Source organism: Ursus arctos, unplaced genomic scaffold (assembly GCF_023065955.2).
Source record: "Ursus arctos isolate Adak ecotype North America unplaced genomic scaffold, UrsArc2.0 scaffold_30, whole genome shotgun sequence".
Classification (NCBI taxonomy): domain Eukaryota; kingdom Metazoa; phylum Chordata; class Mammalia; order Carnivora; family Ursidae; genus Ursus; species Ursus arctos.
The window spans coordinates 12,348,877-12,368,706 of record NW_026622986.1 but is presented as its reverse complement, the minus strand read 5'-3'; the positions used below and the strand labels follow the sequence as shown (position 1 = coordinate 12,368,706).

General features: G+C 38.0%; 1 protein-coding gene across 1 annotated transcript in view; it reads right to left on the bottom strand.

Annotated features, from left to right (window-relative positions):
- The window catches only part of MYO3A (myosin IIIA), a 240,290-nt gene that overhangs the window by 191,199 nt on the left and 29,261 nt on the right, over nucleotides 1-19,830 (bottom strand). Inside the window, exons 5-6 of the mRNA XM_048219508.2 lie at nucleotides 6,166-6,270; nucleotides 5,495-5,594 (exon numbers count right to left, since the gene is read on the bottom strand). Of these exons, the coding sequence (XP_048075465.2) occupies nucleotides 5,495-5,594; nucleotides 6,166-6,270 (205 nt within the window). The remainder of the gene's footprint in view (nucleotides 1-5,494; nucleotides 5,595-6,165; nucleotides 6,271-19,830) is intronic.

Sequence of the window (19,830 nt, the reverse complement as noted above, 5' to 3'; positions counted from 1 at the left end):
TCTGATTCCAAGGTACCACCCCTGGGGGTTCAGTTTTCTTCCTTTCCATATTTGTAATTCTTTTCTCTAACATTAAGAAAACTGGCTCCCCTTGTTCTCATTATATTCCTGACGACATTAATGCCCCTTTAGGTAACAATCTCTCGTCTCCATCTTGACCCCTACACAGATGTCCTTCTTATCTAGCTCAGACTCTGACAACCTGATGTGGGGTCATCATCATCTCCCTAGACAGATGCTCTCCTTGTCCCACTCGGGGACTCAACACTCCATGCCAAGCACCACTACCACCACCCTCCCAGCATGGATGCCTTTCTCACCCCCTTCAGGCCCAAAACACATGCTGAGCCACACCCCGTACGCCTGTGTCTGCTCCCTGCCCACCCCCCACCCTGCCAAAGGCTTTTATTCTGAATTATTTGGGAAGAAAGGAAGGAATGAAAGGAACTTCACAGTTTTTAAGTTCAGGTACGGCTGCCTCACTTGATGCTAAAAGTGGGTTATTAATAAATAAATCACAACTTCTCTTTGACCTACATTACTCATTGGGGATTTGGTCTAAAATTGGGCATGTGGGTAATAAGAGATTTAAAGCCATAAAATATTCTGTCATAAGAACAATGTCTAAATAAATCACGAAAAGTACATTCTGTACTTTTGTATTGAAATGTTAACTATCCTATTAGAAATGAAGTTCCCCAGAGAGAAATCCATAGAAATGAGAACTGAGAACTGCCCTTCAAATTTAGTCTCTCTTTCATTTTCCAGTTCACATAAGGACTGCTTTTCCAGACATTAGTCGATTTGCCTAAAGGGGTTTACCTCCTGGGAGATCATATTATTTATTGATTAATTACATACCAGTGACTGCTAATGTATTTCATTAATAATGTTTTCAAGCTCCCTTGTCTTTTTACGTTCTGAGGTGTCCAGGGGATTTCTATAAAAACATATGCATTTAACAACAACAACAACAAAAAGGTTTTTTAAAAGGCTGTATTCATAACTAGCATTAGCAAATTGAATCTTATTTTTAGTATAATTAAGTAGCTTGATACTTAAAATAATACCAAATTTATTCTAGCAAAGGGCTACTTTTTTTTTTTGAAATGGAAAGAAGCTATTTGGGGAACTCATATTTTCAGTATTTAGCAACTACTTTAAAAATACTTAGTTACTATTTATCAACTACCTACTATGTGTATAACACTGAGCTAGGGTGAGAATACTATTTCATGGTAATGGTAATAGCTCAAATTTTCTTTTTAAAGATTTTATTTATTTATTTTACAGGGTGAGAGAGAGAGAGAGCACAGCAGGGAGAGCAACAGAGGGAAAGGGAGAAGCAGGCTGCCCACAGAGCAGGGAGCCCGATGTGGGGCTCGATCCCAGGACCCTGGGATCACGACCTGAGCCGAAGGCAGACGCTTAACCGACTGAGCCACCCAGGTGTCCCAATGGCTCAAATTTTTCAAATGATAAAGTGTCAATAATTAGACCAAGTACTTTGCATGTATCATGCCATTTATTCTTCACAGCAATCAACCACCCGAGGTAGAGACTATTCTTTTCCTACTTGTAGGTGAGCATTTTGATGTCCTATGGAAAATCCTGCCTCTCATTCATTCACTCATTTGGGAGTATTTACTGAGCACTTTCAAGGTGCCGGTACCGTGGTTGGCTCTAGGGACCAAGTGTTAGACTAGACAGAGACCGTGTCACCATGAAGCTTATAGCTTAGCAGGGAAGGTAGTTAAATTAAACATATGATTACAATCAAGTGTGACAACTGATTGGCCAAACACAGCATGTGGGGCTGGGGAGGTACTCAGCCAGGCACACAGAAGGTAGCTGGGTGTAGGGGTGAAGAGAAGTTTCTATGCAGGGAAAGCATCATGTCTGTAACTGGTCACAAAATTTAATAACACTACACTAAGATACACCGAGAAACTGTAGTTTCTACCATTTGCCTCTGCTATGGCCTCTCTTTAAGCCCCTACTTGCCGGCGGGGAGGGTAGCAAACCTTAGTCAGATCTAATAAACCCATAAAGTCCTTTCAGATAGAGTCCAGTCTCTCTTGGATACAAGTGCCTGCTCCATCTCTCAGATGGCATCCCTTCTCCTTCCTCCCTCCTGAAGACGGGATTGTGTGTACAGGATGAGGGATGGCTTATACGACCCTACGGCAGGGAGAAGAGGGAGGGTCCTTGGGCGTGGTGGGTCTCTAGCTGCTGGGGCCCAGTGCCCCTGTGTCTGCCCAGCTGCCAGGCACCCTACCGGCCTCCCACGCTGGATGCCAGCGTCAGCGGAGCATGTCGTCCAGTCTCCTCATGCAGGCAGCTCTCCCTGTAGTTCCTCTGGGCAGACTCGGGCTCATGCGGGCTTCAGCTGGAGTTGAGAACACTCTGAAGTCTGCCTGTGACTCCTATTCAGACCCGGCCTGGGTGATCTGCTCTGCCCCTCACTGCCCATCCTCAGCAACCTCTCTAGGAACTTCCCTGATTCTCAGTAACTTTGGGGGCTTCTGGACACTAAGGGAAGGGTTTGGGGGCGCTCGAGTTGAGTGCTTCTACTGAATCACTTTACACGTCCAGGTGTAAACAAGGACATAGCTCACTCCAGTCTGCAGCGATGGCCTCTCTGGAACATGGATGGCAATGGTGGGGAGTGTGTGGGTGAGAGCTTCTTCCTGCCCTCGCTGTCAGCTTCGCTTTTGTAAAGCTCATCTCACTCTCCTGCCTCTTTCTCGGCTGCATCTTTCCATAATCTCCCTAGAATTTGGAAAGGTTTTGCTCTTCTTCCTGTTCTCTCTTGTGTGAAACCCTCTGGTGTATCCCTGGAAATTTCCTCTCTGTATGCTAAAGAGAAGATAAAACAATTTAGACAGACCTTTCTCAAGAGATAGCCTGGGTCTTGAGACCCAGAGAATCATAAGGCAAAGGCTTACACAAGGGCTACTGGAAGCCGTTGACCAGAATACTGAGCAAGACAGTGCCAGGAGAAGCTATGCTCTCTGAAAGGGTCCCCCCTAGCTGCAGTGTGGAGAACAGACTGGAAGGAAGGGAGGAAGACTAAATGCAGGGGGTTCAGGGAAGCAGAAGTGCAGGAGGTCAGGTCAGAGATGATGGCCAGGACAAGGGAGAAGCCAGAGAGATGGAGTTTGGGGATTCGTGTAATAGAGAGACTGGAGCTTTGGGACTAGTTGTAGATGTGGGAGGCAAAGACGAAGGCAGACTCGGGACGAGCCTGATTTCTGACTTAAGCAACAAAACAGGACTGTGACTTGCTCCAAGACAAGAAACTCTTCATAGGAAGCAGATTTCTGGGGATGGCTGAGGCAGTGAAATTCCATTTGGACATTTTGAGGAACTGGTAGCCATCGGGGCACAGTCCTTCGGAAGCCAATAATGAGCTTCTATTGATCTTGTGAGGTGAGAAATGCAAATAAAATGTATTCTAAAACACTTCACTCCCAGCTTCAGCCATCCCTGCACATTTGATTTCAATGAGGACATCGGGTTTCAGTGTAATGCTTCAGGCTGTGGCTATCACATCTGACTCCTTCTGCCCTTGAGGAATTTCACTAGGCAGACACCTCCATCCCCAGGTTTCAGTTCATTTGGAAACCTACAAATCATTTTAGGCAAACTGAATCCAAGTCCTCTTACCATGGGAAACAGAAATATAAGCATTATCTTATATGGAAATAATAGCATCTTAGTATCAGACACCGTGAACACTCTGAGTAGGTGACTGGCTCTCTTTTCTAATTGTTGCTGAAAACAAAGTCTGTAACTCAAATCATCTAAAACCAAAGCCCTGACTTTGTCAGTTTCCCAACTTACGATTATTTACAAAGGTACCACATAAAAGGCCGCTCTATCAATTATTAGGTATATGTTTTTAATCTAGACTACTTTGGAGGGTATCCCAGGAAGGTGCATTCCTGAAAGCTACTGGTTTACCAGTTTTTCTTTCATGACTGAAGAGAATGACCCTTCCTATGGGGCAATGAGAAGTGTTCTGTTGTTGTTGTTTCCCACTTGACACACAAGCTGTTATTAGCACCCTAACCCAGCCGGATTGTTCAAACACACAGCGCTGAACTCAACCAGAAACACAGACTAGCCGCAGCCCAGTTATTCATCAGAAATTCACTGTCAAGCTCACTGCTGCTCAGCAGTTTTCAAAAGCTCAACTGTGAAAAAAAAGAAAAAGGTACCTGGATGGCTATTTGAAGGATATGCAATTTATCCATTCCTCTCTAGGTGCTCTGAAATTCATTCCTGGGGTAAGCCAGATCACTAGGGAGCTACATGCTTGAATATCAAACTCAATTAATTTCCACCTTCCCTAAGCTTCAGTTTCCAAAATGCAAAATGAAGTAATATTCATTCATTTAACTATTTCTCACTGAACTACTATACCCAAAGCGTTAGGTCTACCAAAAAGAGTTAAGACAAAATTCCACCTCTGAAAGACCCCGTCTATCTACCTAAGTATTTTTATCAAAGGATAAGTACCAAATAGATAATGAAAATCCTATGTGATAAACACAAAAAGGGACAAATACAAAGGGTAAAGAAGCACAAGGAGGGACACCTTCCCCAATCGGAGTGAGGGAAAGGTGACTGAAGGACACTAGACATTGAGACCTTCTAGAATAATGTGGCCCACTGTCCCGAGAGCAGTGGCTTCACAGGAATCCAGCGAGAGGAGGTATGGAAGGACACGGTCATACTGGTGAATAACTGCCCAGATGCGGGGGCGGGGGGGGGGGGGGATCAGTTACGGTGCCTTTGGCTATGACACAGAAACCCATTTGGCTTAGTAAATAGGGAAATTTATTATCTCACATGACAAAAGGTCCAGAGATAGGGCAGGAGCCAGAATTCATTGATTCAGCGGCTCAATTCTACTATCGAGGTCCGTCTTCTTCCTGCCTCTCAGCTCTGGCTCTCGCAGGGTGGTTCTCACTCGGGATGGAGCGCGTCAGGAGGGAGGAGCAACGTGGCTGCAGCACGTTCACGCGTGGCAATAAGACAGAAAGAAAGAGACCACCTCTCTTCACCTCCTTCTTAAGACGGAAACAATTTTCCCAGAGACCTTTGAAGGTTTCCCCTCACGGCTCAAAATGCTGCATTTGGGCACACGCCCATTTGTAAAGCAACTAATAAGGGCCAGGGGACTGCCACGGAGGCTTAGTGTAATCACCTGGGGTACGGTCTATTTTCAAGCATCAACCACACATTCTGCTACAGTGATGTGATGCGTGCAAGCTCAGGGGCTTGAAAAGAGTCATCCTTTCTTCTGGGAATCTCTCACTGACCAAACTTACAAAAAAAAAAAATCTCTGCACTTTCTTACCTCAGTGGGATACCATTTTTTCTCCACTTTCAATGCCTAGAAAGTGAGGCTGACAGAAAATGACCAAATTGTTATCATAACTACTCATTTTGCAGCCCAAACTCACGCATTTCAAGCCACACTTACCAAAATCTACGAGTTTGACTCCACCCTCAGTGGTCAACAGAATGTTATTTCCTTTTACGTCGCGGTGGATGGTTTTGTTGTTATGCAAATGATGAAGTCCCTAAGGGGTGGGAAATATACATCCGCCACTTTTAAAGAAACCATCAAACAAACATAACATTTTTCAGAAGGATGCGTTTGTGCAAAATCGATCAGAAATACCGGTCAAAATTAACATTCAAACATTCTTAAAATGTTTCACATTGAATTAGTCAAATCAAAGTACCTCATTTCCACTTTGGACTTTATAAAAATTAATAAACTAGAGCATCCCCTTCCCTCTTATCAAAAACTTCACTGAAAATGTTGATCTCAGTGGATAAAACATTCCGTATACTTATTTTAAATAATGGCAAATAAAAACCTATTAGTAAATTACACATTATCTGCCTTCATCACAATCACTCTCAGAAATACACGTGGGACATCAGAACTCAGGGTTCTGCTGACACACAAGGAGGTAGGTTTCTAATAAAACAAGGAATTAGTAACACTAAACATTTCAGATTTTGCATATACTCTTGCACCAATCAATACAAATGTAGTGATATTTTTCTAAAATTAGGATCCACATTTTTTATCGAACTAGGACTGCCTCATAATTAATGCATGAACAGTTTAAATTGCCTTACCAATAGTGCTTCACGTAAAATATAGGCAATTATGGGTTCACTCATTCTTTTGCCCTTCTTCAGAAATCCCTTCACAAGATCAGCCACGGATCCTCCATTGCACAGCTATAAAGGAATATTCCAAGATATTAAAATGGATATGACATGTTAAGTACTAGCTCTAAAAGGTTTTCTAAAAACATTTTTTTGAAATTGTTCCAATTTTTTGTTTCAAATGATTACTCCCATCATCTTTATGGCTTCATAAATGAATGAACATGTAAATTGTACTAATGCACAATTAATTACTAGAACACGGTTTTCATAGGGGTTACTTTTTAGAAGAGAATCTGGAGAAGCCTTGGGCTTGATTTTTAAATTCAAAGATAATAATTATGATTCCACAAATTAGTCCCAAATTTTAGGATCTAGGGCTTAAAAAAAAAGTATTCTTGATTTCTGAGTGTTTAATTAATAGTGAAATAAGATTCCATGACCTCAGTACAAGGCTCTATACTATTTTATATTTGCATTCATTTAAAAACAAGCCTCCTTTCTCAGAAAATTTCAGAATACGTTGAAATAAGGACTACAAATAACATTCCAGAAAACCGTTTTAAATACCATGCTTCTCTGGCTCTTGAACTTCCTCCCTCCCCAACCCCACGAAAGTAGGGGAACCTAAGTGAAAAAACAAAAGGGAAGACCATGGTAGGGGATTTTTCACATGCAAGTTCTCCAAAGTTAGGTAACATTAAATGCCACAGAAAACTTTCAAAGGAGCGGCAGATCTGCAGAACAGAAAAGCGCCAGTATTAACAGCGGAATATGAAAGGGTCGATAATTAGGTAAATGGTCCCAGTGAAGCTTGGACCCCATGAGTACTTGATCTATTAATCCCTGACCCTTCAGCCTCTACCTCTGCCCTGACTCTCCTCTGGGGCTCTGGTCCATGGTCTCCTTGGCCCTTACCCTGACCTTTCAGCCTCCTCTCCCACCTCCTTTGTTACCCACCAGTGTCTAGGAGCTAAAAGCCATAATTTTCCTGACTCTACTAACCTAAATAGAGGCAGAGAAAGTGAGTAAGAGGATGTAAGCTCCTGGCATCCTAGTTTGAAATACCGAACACATTTTCTCCCAAACTTTTTCCTAACATGGTGTTTCGACTGTATTGGATGCCCGACACTTCTGATATGTTATGGATTAGGTAATCATAGCTCAGAGACGTGTTGAGCGCATACTTTGTGCCACAAACATTTCTCATCCATTCACATGAGTTATCTCTATACCTTGCCCTTCCCTTAGTAGGTATTATCATGTACACATTAAAGATTGGGAAAGTGAGACAAAATGATAAGGTAACTGGTGAAAGATCATGCAGTAGTGACAGAGCTAAGATTGGAACTTGGACGGTCTGATTCTAGAATGGAATCTTCACACTTAACCAATTTGCCTCTGATATCTTTCTACATTCAAAGAAAACTTCTTTCAGCTTATTAAGTAGATGCAGCCCCAGCATCCCCAAACCTGCATTTTCTTCTGCATCAAGAAGGGGAACACCATTTTGCTGGAAAAACAGAAGACTCTTGCTGCCCCCACTGTGGCCTACCATGATTGGTTCAAAAAATTACTCAAAATTGAAAAGAAATTAAAATTTCTTTAAATTGCATGGCACTTATTTCAAAGAGCCAAGTTTTAGGGGGGTGCCTGGGTGGCTTAGTCGGTTAAGTGCCCACTCTTGATTTTGGCTCAGGTCATGATCTTGGGGTTGTGAGATCAAGCCCCGCATCAGGCTCTGTGCTAGGCATGGAACCTGCTTAGGATTCTCTCTCTTCTCATCCTTCTGCCTCTCCCCTGCTCTCATTTTCTCTCTCTCTCTCTCTCAAACAAATAAACAAAAAAACAACAACAAAAACAAAAAAACAAGTTTTAGGGCCAGTTTTAAAATATCTAAAAATCACTGTGGGGAGACCAAATGTCCTTTCCAATTTCTCCAAAGTGTGGCTTCTTTTTGGCTGCATCTTCTGGGGCTGACTGTTACATTAATGTAAGAGGAAATAGCTGGAATGTTACACGGGGAGGATAAAGGAACCCTAAAGAAAGTGCAGGAAATAAAAAATGAAATACAGGAAGAACTAATGCAACCTTGTAATTCACACTAAGCAGTTCAAATTTCACTTTTTGTAGTCAATTTTTATTTTAAACAGTTGTTTTTACCATCTAGTAAAGTTTAGAATACTTTAGGATTTTTTTTGTAATGAATTCTTCACTTTGTTTTTTAAAGTAAGGTTTATTGAGATATCATTTACATAGGATAAAATTAACCCAATTTAGCTGAAATTCTGAGTTTTGACAAGTGCATTCATTGTATAACCACTACTACAATCAAGATACAGAACACATCCAAGACATAAAAATCTTCCTTGCGTTTCTTTGTAGTCAAACCCCTCCCTAGGCCCTGGAAGCCAGTAATCTGTTTTCTGTCCCCATGGTATCACCTTTGCAGACTGTCATAGAAACTGAGTCATAGGTTGTAGCCCACTGAATCTGGCTTCTTTGACTTTACCTAATGAACCTGAAATTCATCTCTGTTGTTGATATTTCTTTTCTAATGTTTTAATGTTGTTTGCTCCTTTTTTTTTTAGAGAGAGAGAGAACGAGCGTGAGAGAGCATATGCAGGGAGAGGGGCAGAGGGAGAGGGAGAGAGAATCTCAAGCAGACTCCACACTAAGTGCAGAGCCTGATGTGGGCTCAATCTCACGACCCTTAGAGCATGACCTGAGTCAAAATCAAGAGTACGATGTTCAACCAACTGAGCCACCCAGGCACCCCACTGTTGATTCCTTTTTTAATGCTGAGTATTCCATTGAATAGATAAGCCACTGTTTGTTTATTCTTTCAGTAACTGAAAGACATTTGAGGTATTTCCAATTTGGAGCAATTATGAGCAAAACCATTGTAAACATTGCATACAGGTCCTTACATGGATATACTTTTCATTTCTCTTAGGTAAATGCCTTAGACAGGGGATTGTTGAGTCCTATGAGTGGTATGTTTAATCTTCTAAGCATCATCCAAACTGTCTCAAAGTAGCTATCCCAATCTGCATTCCACTAGTGGTGTAAGAGAATTCCAGTTGCCCTCTATCCTTGCCAGCAGATATTATGAAGTTTTTTTAAGCCATTCTGCATAGCAGTGTTATTTCATTATAATTTTAATTTGGATTTTCCTAATGACTAATGATGTTAACCATCTTTTCATGTGCTCATTTTCTGTTCATACGCTTTCTCTGGCAAAGTATTCAATTTTTTTGTTCAATATTTATTGGTTATTTGTTTTCTCATTATTGCATTTTGAGAGTTCTTTATATATTGAGGGTACAAGTCCTTTATCAGGTGTTTTGCAAGTATTTTCTCCCAGTCTGTGGCTTCTCCTTTTAGGAGACTGTTGAAGAACAGAAATTCTAAGTTTATCAGAATACTATGGAATCTACTTTTTGTTTTGTATAAGGGAAATCCTTGCCTAATCCAAGGTCACAAAATTTCTCTCCCATATTTTCTATAGGAAATTTTATAGTTTAGGTTTTACATAGGTAGGTCTATGACCCATTTTTATTTAATGTTGATACATGGTGTGAGGTATGGATTATATGAGGATGACCAATTATTACAGTACATTATTCTGTTAGTCAAAAGTATCCAAGAAAGGTATGACTCTGAATTGAGTTTAAAATCTAGTTGCCAACAACAAGAATAGGGGAATCTTAAATGCATATTGTTCAGTTAAAGAAGCCAATCTGGAAAGACCACATACCATATGATTCCAACCATATGACATTCTGGAAAAGGAAACATTCTGGAGACAGTAAAAAGATCAAAGATTAATAGGGGTTGAGGGAAGAGGAGCAGAGATGAGAGAGAGGGAACACAGAGGATTTTTAGGGCAGTGTAACAACTCTGTATGGTTCTGTAATGGTGGATATAGTTATTATGTATTTGTCAAAATCTGTAAAATGTACAACACCAAGAGTGAACCCCAGTGTAAACTACTGGGTGATAATGATGTGTCAGTGTCGGTTCATTGATTATAAGAAATGTACCAATGCTGGTGGGGAATGTTGATATTGGGGGTGGCTGTGCATGTGTGGGAACAGGGGTTATACAGAAGATCTCTGTACCTTCTTCTCAATTTTTCTGTGAATCTAAAACTGCTCTTAAAAAAATAAAGTCTCTTTAAAAAACCATAAAACACACAACACAAAGAATGAAACTTAATGTAAATTATGGACCTCTGTAAATAATAATGGATCATTATTGACTATCAACTGTAACAAGTGAACCATGCTAACCACAAGATGTCAACATTAGGGAACACTGGGGGCAGGGGGTTTATGGCAACTCTCTGTACCTTCCACCCAGTTTTCCCACAAAACTAAAACTGTTCAAACAAAAATGTGAAGTCCTAAAATAATAATGAAGGAACATAGAAAATGTATCTAGTTATGATAAGCCCCTTACAACAGTGTCTTCTCAGAAACTAAATTAATCTACTCACTATTGAAATTTATATCTAATACATTTTAACATAAATGGGGTACGAACACAGAAAATATTCTTGATATATATGCTTTCCTTATAATAGTATATTTGGTTAAGAAGGGATTTTTAGAAGAATCATTATTTATTCCTTTATATTCAACAAATATTTATTGAACTGTTACTATGTGCAAAGCACTGAGACACTGAAGTAGGTTAGAGATGCCCAGGGCAGCTTTGGCCCCTAATAAGCTTGAAATACTGTCAGACCAGCAGTTTTCAAACAGGGACGATTTTGCTCCAAGGGGGACACTTGGCAATGTTTGGACATATTTTTTATTGTTACGGACTAGGCTTGAAGCTGCTACTAGCATTTAGAGGTCAGGGGTGCCGCTAAATATCTGATATTACACTGAACAATCCACAATCATTTGGGCCAAAACATCAACAGCCCAAGACTGAAAAACTCTGCATTAAAGAGATAGAAAAACAATTACCTAGATTATATGTTAGGTCTTGAATTATAATTATATGGGAAAAATAATAATGAGCAAGTACTGCAGAATGCCACAGACGGATTGATAACATCAAGTTGGAAGGGAAAAAAGGCAAAGATTTAAAGACAAGATAGAATCTGCTCTTGTAGATGTTGACAACAGTTTTCTCCAGTTGTTCTGCTGTATTTACTTTGGTTATAGTGTCTCCTGCAGTTAAGAAGTGTACTTTGGGGGGGATTCAAATTTATCAACTTTTTTCTTAATGTTCACTGTTTTCTCTTATTTGGTCATACTCAGAAGAAAGGCTTTTCCCTAAACTAAGATTGTTACAATATTTTTCTGTTTTCTTTTTATGATTTTATCACTTTTAACACATTTTGATCTTTAATTCACTTATAGTGTTCTATTTTTTTTATTTATTTTATTTTTTAAAGATTTATTTATCAATTTATTTGAGAGAGACAGAGCGAGTGAGCAGGGGAGGGCCAGAGGAAGAGGAAGAAAAGGAATCTTAAGCAGGCTCCACACCCAACATGGGGCTTGATCTCATGACTCTGAGCCAAAATCAAGAGTCAGACGCTCAACTGACTAAGCCATCTAGGTGGCCCTCACTTACAGTGTTTTAAATGTGTACTATTTAGTTTGTTCCTAATAGACAGTCTGCTACCATATGAGATGTCACGATTGCTATATGCTGGATTCCGGTGAATGCCTAGGTCTTTCTCTTGATTATCTATAGAATTCCCCTTATCTCTCTGTTCTTGTCAAGTATCAACTTGTTTTAAAGCCTGTAGCTTAAGAGTTGGTTTACCAAATAAAAGAAGTCATCTCTTATTATCTTTCCAAAAATTTCTAGGGTCTTCTCACACATTTACTCTTCTAGATGAAATTCAGACTCAGCTTCTCAAAGATAGAGCTATAAATAATGTGAATAACACAATAAATAAATAGTTTCAATAATGTAATTATTTCATAAGATATTTGAAAAAGAGTAACCACTTATTGGTTGAAACTTTTAACAATATGAAGCTAGAATGACCAAAAGTTAAAAAAAAAAAAAAATGACCAATGACCAATTAATGACTCAAAGTTAAGGAAAGAAACCAAAAACCAAAACACAAAAACAAAGAAAACTTCCAAAGTGAGGACGATTTAAAAAACCCACTAAAATCCTCAAACTATGGATCAAAAAGAAAAATAAAACTCCAGTTTCTTAATATTTAGGAAATATTAGAAGAATATTTTCTACTTAATATAAAAACTTCATTTATAAATGTGATGTTAGCAAAAATGTGTTCATCAAAAAAAAAAAAAAAAAAAAAACTCCACAGAGCTCAACAGGAAGTGTTCATACAGTAACAAGCAGCCCACTCTATACTTGAAAAGGGATATAAATTTCCATCCAATGAATAAATGAATGAGCAAATAAATGAATTTATGAAAGTTGGCAAGTAATTGGAGGAAGAGCTATGTAAGAAAAAATCTGATTCATGGAGAGATTTGCAGATTAAGCAGCCCATGGGTTGGCTGGCGTGCTAGTGTGTTACAAGACTTTCTTTCTTTCTTACCTGGGCATCCAGCCTTCAATAATGGTTCATGAAGAATGCTAAAGTCACTTTAAGTAGAGAAGCAACCAGGCTGAATAAGGTAATTAGAACAGATTGTGTTGAAAATAAAGTTTGACTTAGTTTTTAAAGAAAATGGGACAGACTGCCAAAGGCAAATATAGCCTGTTATTAGAATCAGACTCAAAACAAATACACAAGATACAATTTCCTTTTATACAGATGGCCTTTACAAAAAGGAGAGTTTTGAAGAATCAAGAAAGTACATACAGCCTTAGCTCTTAATGCTGGAATGCAACCCTCCAATCTGAAACTCTACTCTTGGGGTGAGAGTTGTAACTATGATGTAAGGAAGAATATTTATGAGACTCACAAGATAGTAATTAAGTCATTTCCCTTCTATGACTTTACTTAAGTTCATTGGATTTTTTAAAACAAATATGTATATAAGAATCAAAGCAGGAAAAAACTTAAAAGTTTAAAAAAGAAAGAATGTCATTCACTCTAACAACTGGGATCACTGTGCTCTAATTCTGCAGGGTTACTGAGCTGGACTGTAGTGCCAGACACAGAATCTCACAACTGACTACACTAAAATGCAGTTTTTTCAAGATGCTACAATGTGAGTTGCTCTCTTTAAAAAGAAAGAACAAATAAAAGTCACACTAGAATATGAGATGAAAGACATGAACATCAGTGTTCTAAAGACGTTTACAGAAAGTCAGTGGTGACAGCAAAAGAAATGATTTAAACGGACTACAGGTATGAAATATCAATAAGCCACGAAAAAATTTGTGGTTGAAATCTTGCTAAAGGTGCTCAACGTAAGACCACACCATGACCTTCCTAAAGCCTCATTTAGAATTAGTGAAATTTCAAATATGCTCTTGGATGAAATTTACTTTTTTCAACTAGCATAAAATGCCTTTCCTGACTAATCGGGTATTTTATAGGTCTAGGTAAACAATATGGAAAAAAAGTTAGTCAAGCATTTCGAGACAACAAAGTAGTAAACAAGAGGCCATGATAACAGTCTACACACATCAAATATACTAACTACCATTACCACTAGCAATAATGGTGTCTTATCAAAGGCTAGACATCCAAGTCTATCTGAAAATACAAATACAGAAATCTAAAGCAAATAAATAACGTCTCACCATCAAGTTTAAATTTTGTTGTTTGAATTTCACCTGATAATTCCCTAAAAAGCTATTAGATAATTTGAACATTTCAGTTAAGACATTGATTTCCTACATACAGTCTATAATTAGTTTATATTTTATTTTACATTGGCTAAATAATTTTTTTACAAATATTTCTATTTCTAACAAACACTTACTTTTTCAAGAAAAAAAAGGCCCTTTAAGAAAAACAAATAGAAACTCTGAAATATTATTTGAGTTTAATATATGGAACGACTAGAATAAATTAAATAGAACAAATAAATTATGAAAATCAGATATTCACATTTTACTTCCAGATAATGCATATCTGAAATAGTGGAAGACTTATTTCCTTTTATCCTCATATTATTCTGTTTGCTATATATTGTGATTGTTAATAATATACGTGCAACTTGTTTTCAGAAGTGTTATTTAAACTAAATATCCAAATACTTGCGGCTTTTAAAATGTCTGATTTCTGACACTTACGTTTCATTAAAAATCCATGCCCAACATGACCATTTGCATATCATCGTTGATTTTCCAGGGTTTCATTAAATAATTAGTGCCTGGTTAGAGAGTGCACTCGAACTAAAAATATTTGGTGCCTATTACATGTGCGCCCCTATGACAGCTATTGATGATCTACCTCGAGTTGAGTCTTGAAGTCTTTTTGATGAGGGACAGGACTCTTCCTTACCTCTGCCCGGCATGGGCCTCCCATCAGCACCCTTCCTCAGGAGCATCTAGTCTGTTTTCAATTTCATCTGGGGCTCACCTTCCCAACATCCTAATCACTACCCTCACAGGGAAAGAGGGACTAAAGTACAAAGACCAAAATAACTCCTGTTTAGAAACCAGGAAAAAAAGAAACAACAAAGCAACATAAAATTGCACAGGGATGGAGAGCAACAATGAAATCAGAGACAGAACTTCCCCAAAATACAGAGACTTGGCTGTGTGCTATTTTTAGCAAGAGGTCTCATTCTCTATCTAGAGTAGTGTTAAGGTGGGAAACAAAGAGAAAGGGGAAAATGCCTTTTTCTTTTGTGCACCTACTTTGTAAAGAATATGTACCTAAGATTTTTTATCTTCTAGTATTTATAGCTCCAAAAGTTAGAAAGAGTCTGTGTAAATCTAGATGCTTGCCCTCTGAAGTCATAAAATTCCCATTTTATATATAAGCTTGAGACATATACATTTTATCCACTTATTTGTTGATTCATTTTATTTTTTTGATTACTTACACTGAAGAAAAAAAATTGCCTCCAAATATTTTAGTTTTTGAAGAGGTTAATGACAGAGAAAATCACAAATGATGAAATATTCTTACATCGAAAATCCTCCCCCTCATTGAATGTATGCTGGTTGCTTTGCTTGACTATGGCTGTGTCTGTTCTTAGGGGAAATTACTGGGTGAGGCTTCCTGTGGACCTTGACCAGGAGGAAATGAAGATGTGAACAATCCCCTCCTCTCGGACCCTGCCCAATGCCTCCTACACACGTTCCATACAGAGAATAGCCAAGTTTGTTTCTCTAGCTGCTGTCTGAAGCAGGAACAGTGGTTTAGTTTCTAGGACAGAAAAAGTCTTCTGAATGATCTGAAGAAATTAGGTTGAAATGAAAGCCCAATGGGGGAAGAGGGCAAATATAACAAACATGGAAATTATGAAGCAGATTGTAGGTGCCAAATGTCAATCGGCCACAAATTAATTGGTTGAACTATTCCTAAAGATGCTCGAAATGAAATAGCACCATGAATTCTCAAAACCCTCATTTAGAATTAGTCAAATTTCAAATATGTTCTTGAATGAAATATGCTTTTGGTCAACTAGCATAAAAAGCCTTTCTTTCACGTAAAGAAAAGTAAAAACAATGAATTTTAAACAGAAGTGTATTTGTTTTTAAATGATCGTGAAGGATTAAAATATATAAAATGAAATGCGGATGTTTCTGAATTAGGCAATAGATCATTAAAAATGAAATTGACCTTAGGGTTCCCTTTAAAAAGAGTTGCATCCAGATGAATGAATTATGTCATATTTAGCCTATGCAATGCTTAAATTGCCAACATAAACTAAAATGGGGATTTGTAATGGGGGACTGAAAAACCCTAAGGATAGTTTTGCAACACAATGCTATTAGAAGCCGCTAGTGTTCTTTAATCGAACAAAACTGAAGTATAATTTTCTTAAATCAGAGTTATGCTAATAACAAAGCAGCACTAAAAATGAATTCTCTAATCAGGCTATAGTCAAACATTTTAAAAAACAATCTAAATCAAAAGGGATGAGATTCTATAAACAGACCATTAACTAACTTCCAAAGACAGCCTTTGTAAGTTTTCTAAATGTATTCTGCCTACACTGTTTGGAGAGCATATATTTTTACTTAAATTTCTGAAAGAAGACTACTAATTTCTATAATTGACATTTCTGACTTTTATTTTTCAATTCCTTTTTTCATTATGGATCTGTTTCTGGATTCTTTATTCATTGCATTCATCTATTTGGCTTTTCCTGCAACAATATCCACCATATTAATAACTATAGCTTTTTAACAAGAATTATATTTTGTCAGGGAAGTCTTTGTGACTTCAATTGTTTTTCATTTATCCTGGAAATGCTTTAAGGTCATACAGTCTTAAGACCATATTCTGTGGGAGGCCACAAAAGCAGAAACTTGTATTTTCTAAAACTCATTCTAGTTTTTATTTGGCTCATCAACATTCATGTTTGAATCCTTTTGTAGAAACCAGTCTTAGTGAATGCCTACAGATGAAAGTTGGATCATATGGTAAGTTTATGTGTAATGGTAGGAGACACTGTTGTACTGTTTGCAAAGTAGCTGCACCATTTCACGCTGCTGGGGCACCACACAAGAGCTCAATGTGCACCCACAATCTCACCAATATTTGGTTTTATTAGTCTGTAATTTCAGTCACTTTAGTGGTGCATACTATAGTGTGATTGTGGTTTTAATTTAAATTTTACCAAAGACATTGAACATATTTTATATATATGCTTTTGCGAAGACTCCAAGCTATTTGCTTATTTTTTAAAAAATTTGGGTAGATGCACTTTGTTAGGTGAAGTTTCCATCTATTCCTAGAGTGCTGAGAGTATTTTATCACAAAGGGGTAATCAATCTTGGCATGTATTTTTCATGATTTTTTTTCTTTGATTCTCTTAATGCAGTGAATTGTGATGCAGAGAATTTCAATTTTTTAAAATGTTTTAGTAAACTTGCATGCCAGGAACAAATCTCATTCAGTCATGATATATTAACATCTTTATATATGTTACTGAATTTGTTAATATTTTGTGAAGGATGTTTACATATATGTTTATGTGGAATGTTAGAATATAGTTTTCTTTTCTTGTAATGCCTTCACCTTCTTTTGTCAGTATAATGCTGGCCTCATAGATGAGTCAACAAGACTGTTTCTTTCTTAAAGATTTCACAGGATTGTTTTTTTCCCCAGGATGGAGGTGTGAAGAACTCTGTGGACCTACTCCCCCATGAAACAACTGTAATTGGTAAAAATTATAAAAATAAACAACCATTTATTATCTTCAGAAATTGTTGTAAGGACATATAGCAAATGAAGAAACATTTGAGAACATAACTAAATCTTGGTGAGAACACCAAGATTCTGTGGCATTTGAGCCACCCTGTTGCCCTCACCCCCAACCAGGGCAAAGTGACAAAAGCTCTACTCTGGGTGAGTGTTACCAAGAAGATAGGCTTCCCCTCCCACCAGCTCCCACTCAAGGTCTACAGTCTCTTTTTTGGGTGGGGCAAACCACCAACATTTCTTACCCCCTATCCAATTCTGTGCTGCAAAGCTGGCTGAGAAGACCGGAGTCCACCTCTCTGGTCCACAGTGCTGCTTATAAAACAGGATGATGTGGGCCACTGTCCAAGACATGCTGCCAGCTCCACAAGAGCGGCTCAGATATTTCGCCCAGGGAGAGAGGCAGGCCACAAAAAGAGAGAGCTCCAAGGCTGCATCTGACATTTGAGAGAGAGTGGGGAAGATTGAGCCTAAGGATATTCTTGAAAACAGTGGAGGCTTTGGTAATTACAAGGAGGCAGGTAACTCCATGAGAACAAGAATGTAACCACAGACCAGCTGGCTTCTCAGGGAGACTCAAGGAAAGAAAGAGCTAAGGATAACTCTCTTGGAGTCAGAAAAATCTCAAAGGACTAGCCTCAAAAAGCACCCATGCATAGAGGCCTGAATTAATTAGATAAGACCAGGAGCAATTTTTGCCCTAGGACATTGTTGAAAACAATAGAGGAATCAGCTGGCAATTAGTGGAACCTAACAACTGAGTGTTCACCACAGAGATAGAAAGCTTAGTAGAAAGACCAGGGAAGGAAGGGAGGAAAGCACCGTTAAAACCACTGCCTTCTGAGGGTGACTACACATGCTCAAGGCTATGCCCTCTGAGGGGCAACATCAGAGGCTTCATACCATGGGGGATAAGCCAAGTTACTAAACAAACAAGCAAACAAACAAAAAAAGCTCCCCCTTATCAATATCTAGAATTCCTATAATACATTAAATATATGACATAGAATGTCCAGTATTCAACAACAACAATGAAAACGAATTATGATATGCAAAGAAACAGAAAAGTGTCACTCATACACCCGAAGAAGATCAGGCAACAGAAACGTCCCATGAGAGAGTCCAGATGATGAACTTAGCAGACAAGGACTTCAAAGCAGGAATTATAAATATGTTCAGAGAATTAAAGGAAATCATGTTTAAGAAGTGAGGAATGGTATGATGGTAATGTCTCATCAATAAAAAATATCAATAAGGGGGTAGAATTCATAAAAAAAGAACCAAATGAAAATCCTAGAGTAGAAACTTATATTACAGTAACATATATGAAAAATTTAACAGAGGGGCTCACCAGTAGATTTGAACTGGCAGAAGAAAGCACCTACAAACTTGAAGATAGGTTGATAGAGATTATGAAATATGAGAGAAGAAAGAATGAAGATAAATCTACAGTTTCAGGGAAATGTATGCATACTGATATAAATGTATGGGCATACCAGGAGAAAGGAGAGAATAAGGAGTAGGAAAAAAAATCTTGGAAGAAAAAATAGCTGAAACTTCCCAAACTTGATAAAAAAAAATACTAATCTATACATCCAAGAAGCTCAATGAACTCAAGTAGAATAAACACAAACAGATTCATAGTCCTATAAAATTAAAATGTTGAAAGCCTAAGATAAAAAGAAAATCTTGAAAATAGCAGGAGAAAATGAATTGTTATGGGAAAAAGAACCTAATAAGATTAACTGTTGACTTCTCATTAGGAACTACTGAGGCCCGAAGGAAGAAGGATAATATACTCAAGGTGCTCAATAAAAAAACTGTCCACCAAGAGTCTTCTATCCAGCAAGACTATCTTCAAAAGTAAAGAGGAAATTAATATATCGCTAGGTAAACAAAACTGAGACAATTTGTTGCTAGCAGATCCAACTTAAAAGAAATACTAAAGAAAGTTCTTTAGGATTAAAGCAAATAATCACAGACAGTTATTTGAAACCACATGAGAAAATAAAGAGCATTAGTAAAGGTAATTATTTTATTATAAAAGACAGTATACATGCATAGTTCTTTTTTTCTTAACTGATTAAAAAAGCAATTCTATAAAACAATACATACATAATTGTATTGTTGTGTCTATAGTATGTAGAAATGCAGTGTACTTGACAATGACAGCACATAAGAGGTGGGTTGGAAGAAGTACTGACAAGATGACACCAGATGGTAACTAGAATTCACAGAAAGAAATGAAGAGAACTGGAAATGTTAAATAAGAAAGTTAATATAGAAAATTCTATGATTATATACTTGCTGTCCTTTCCTCTCTCAACTTTGTCAAAATACAAAGA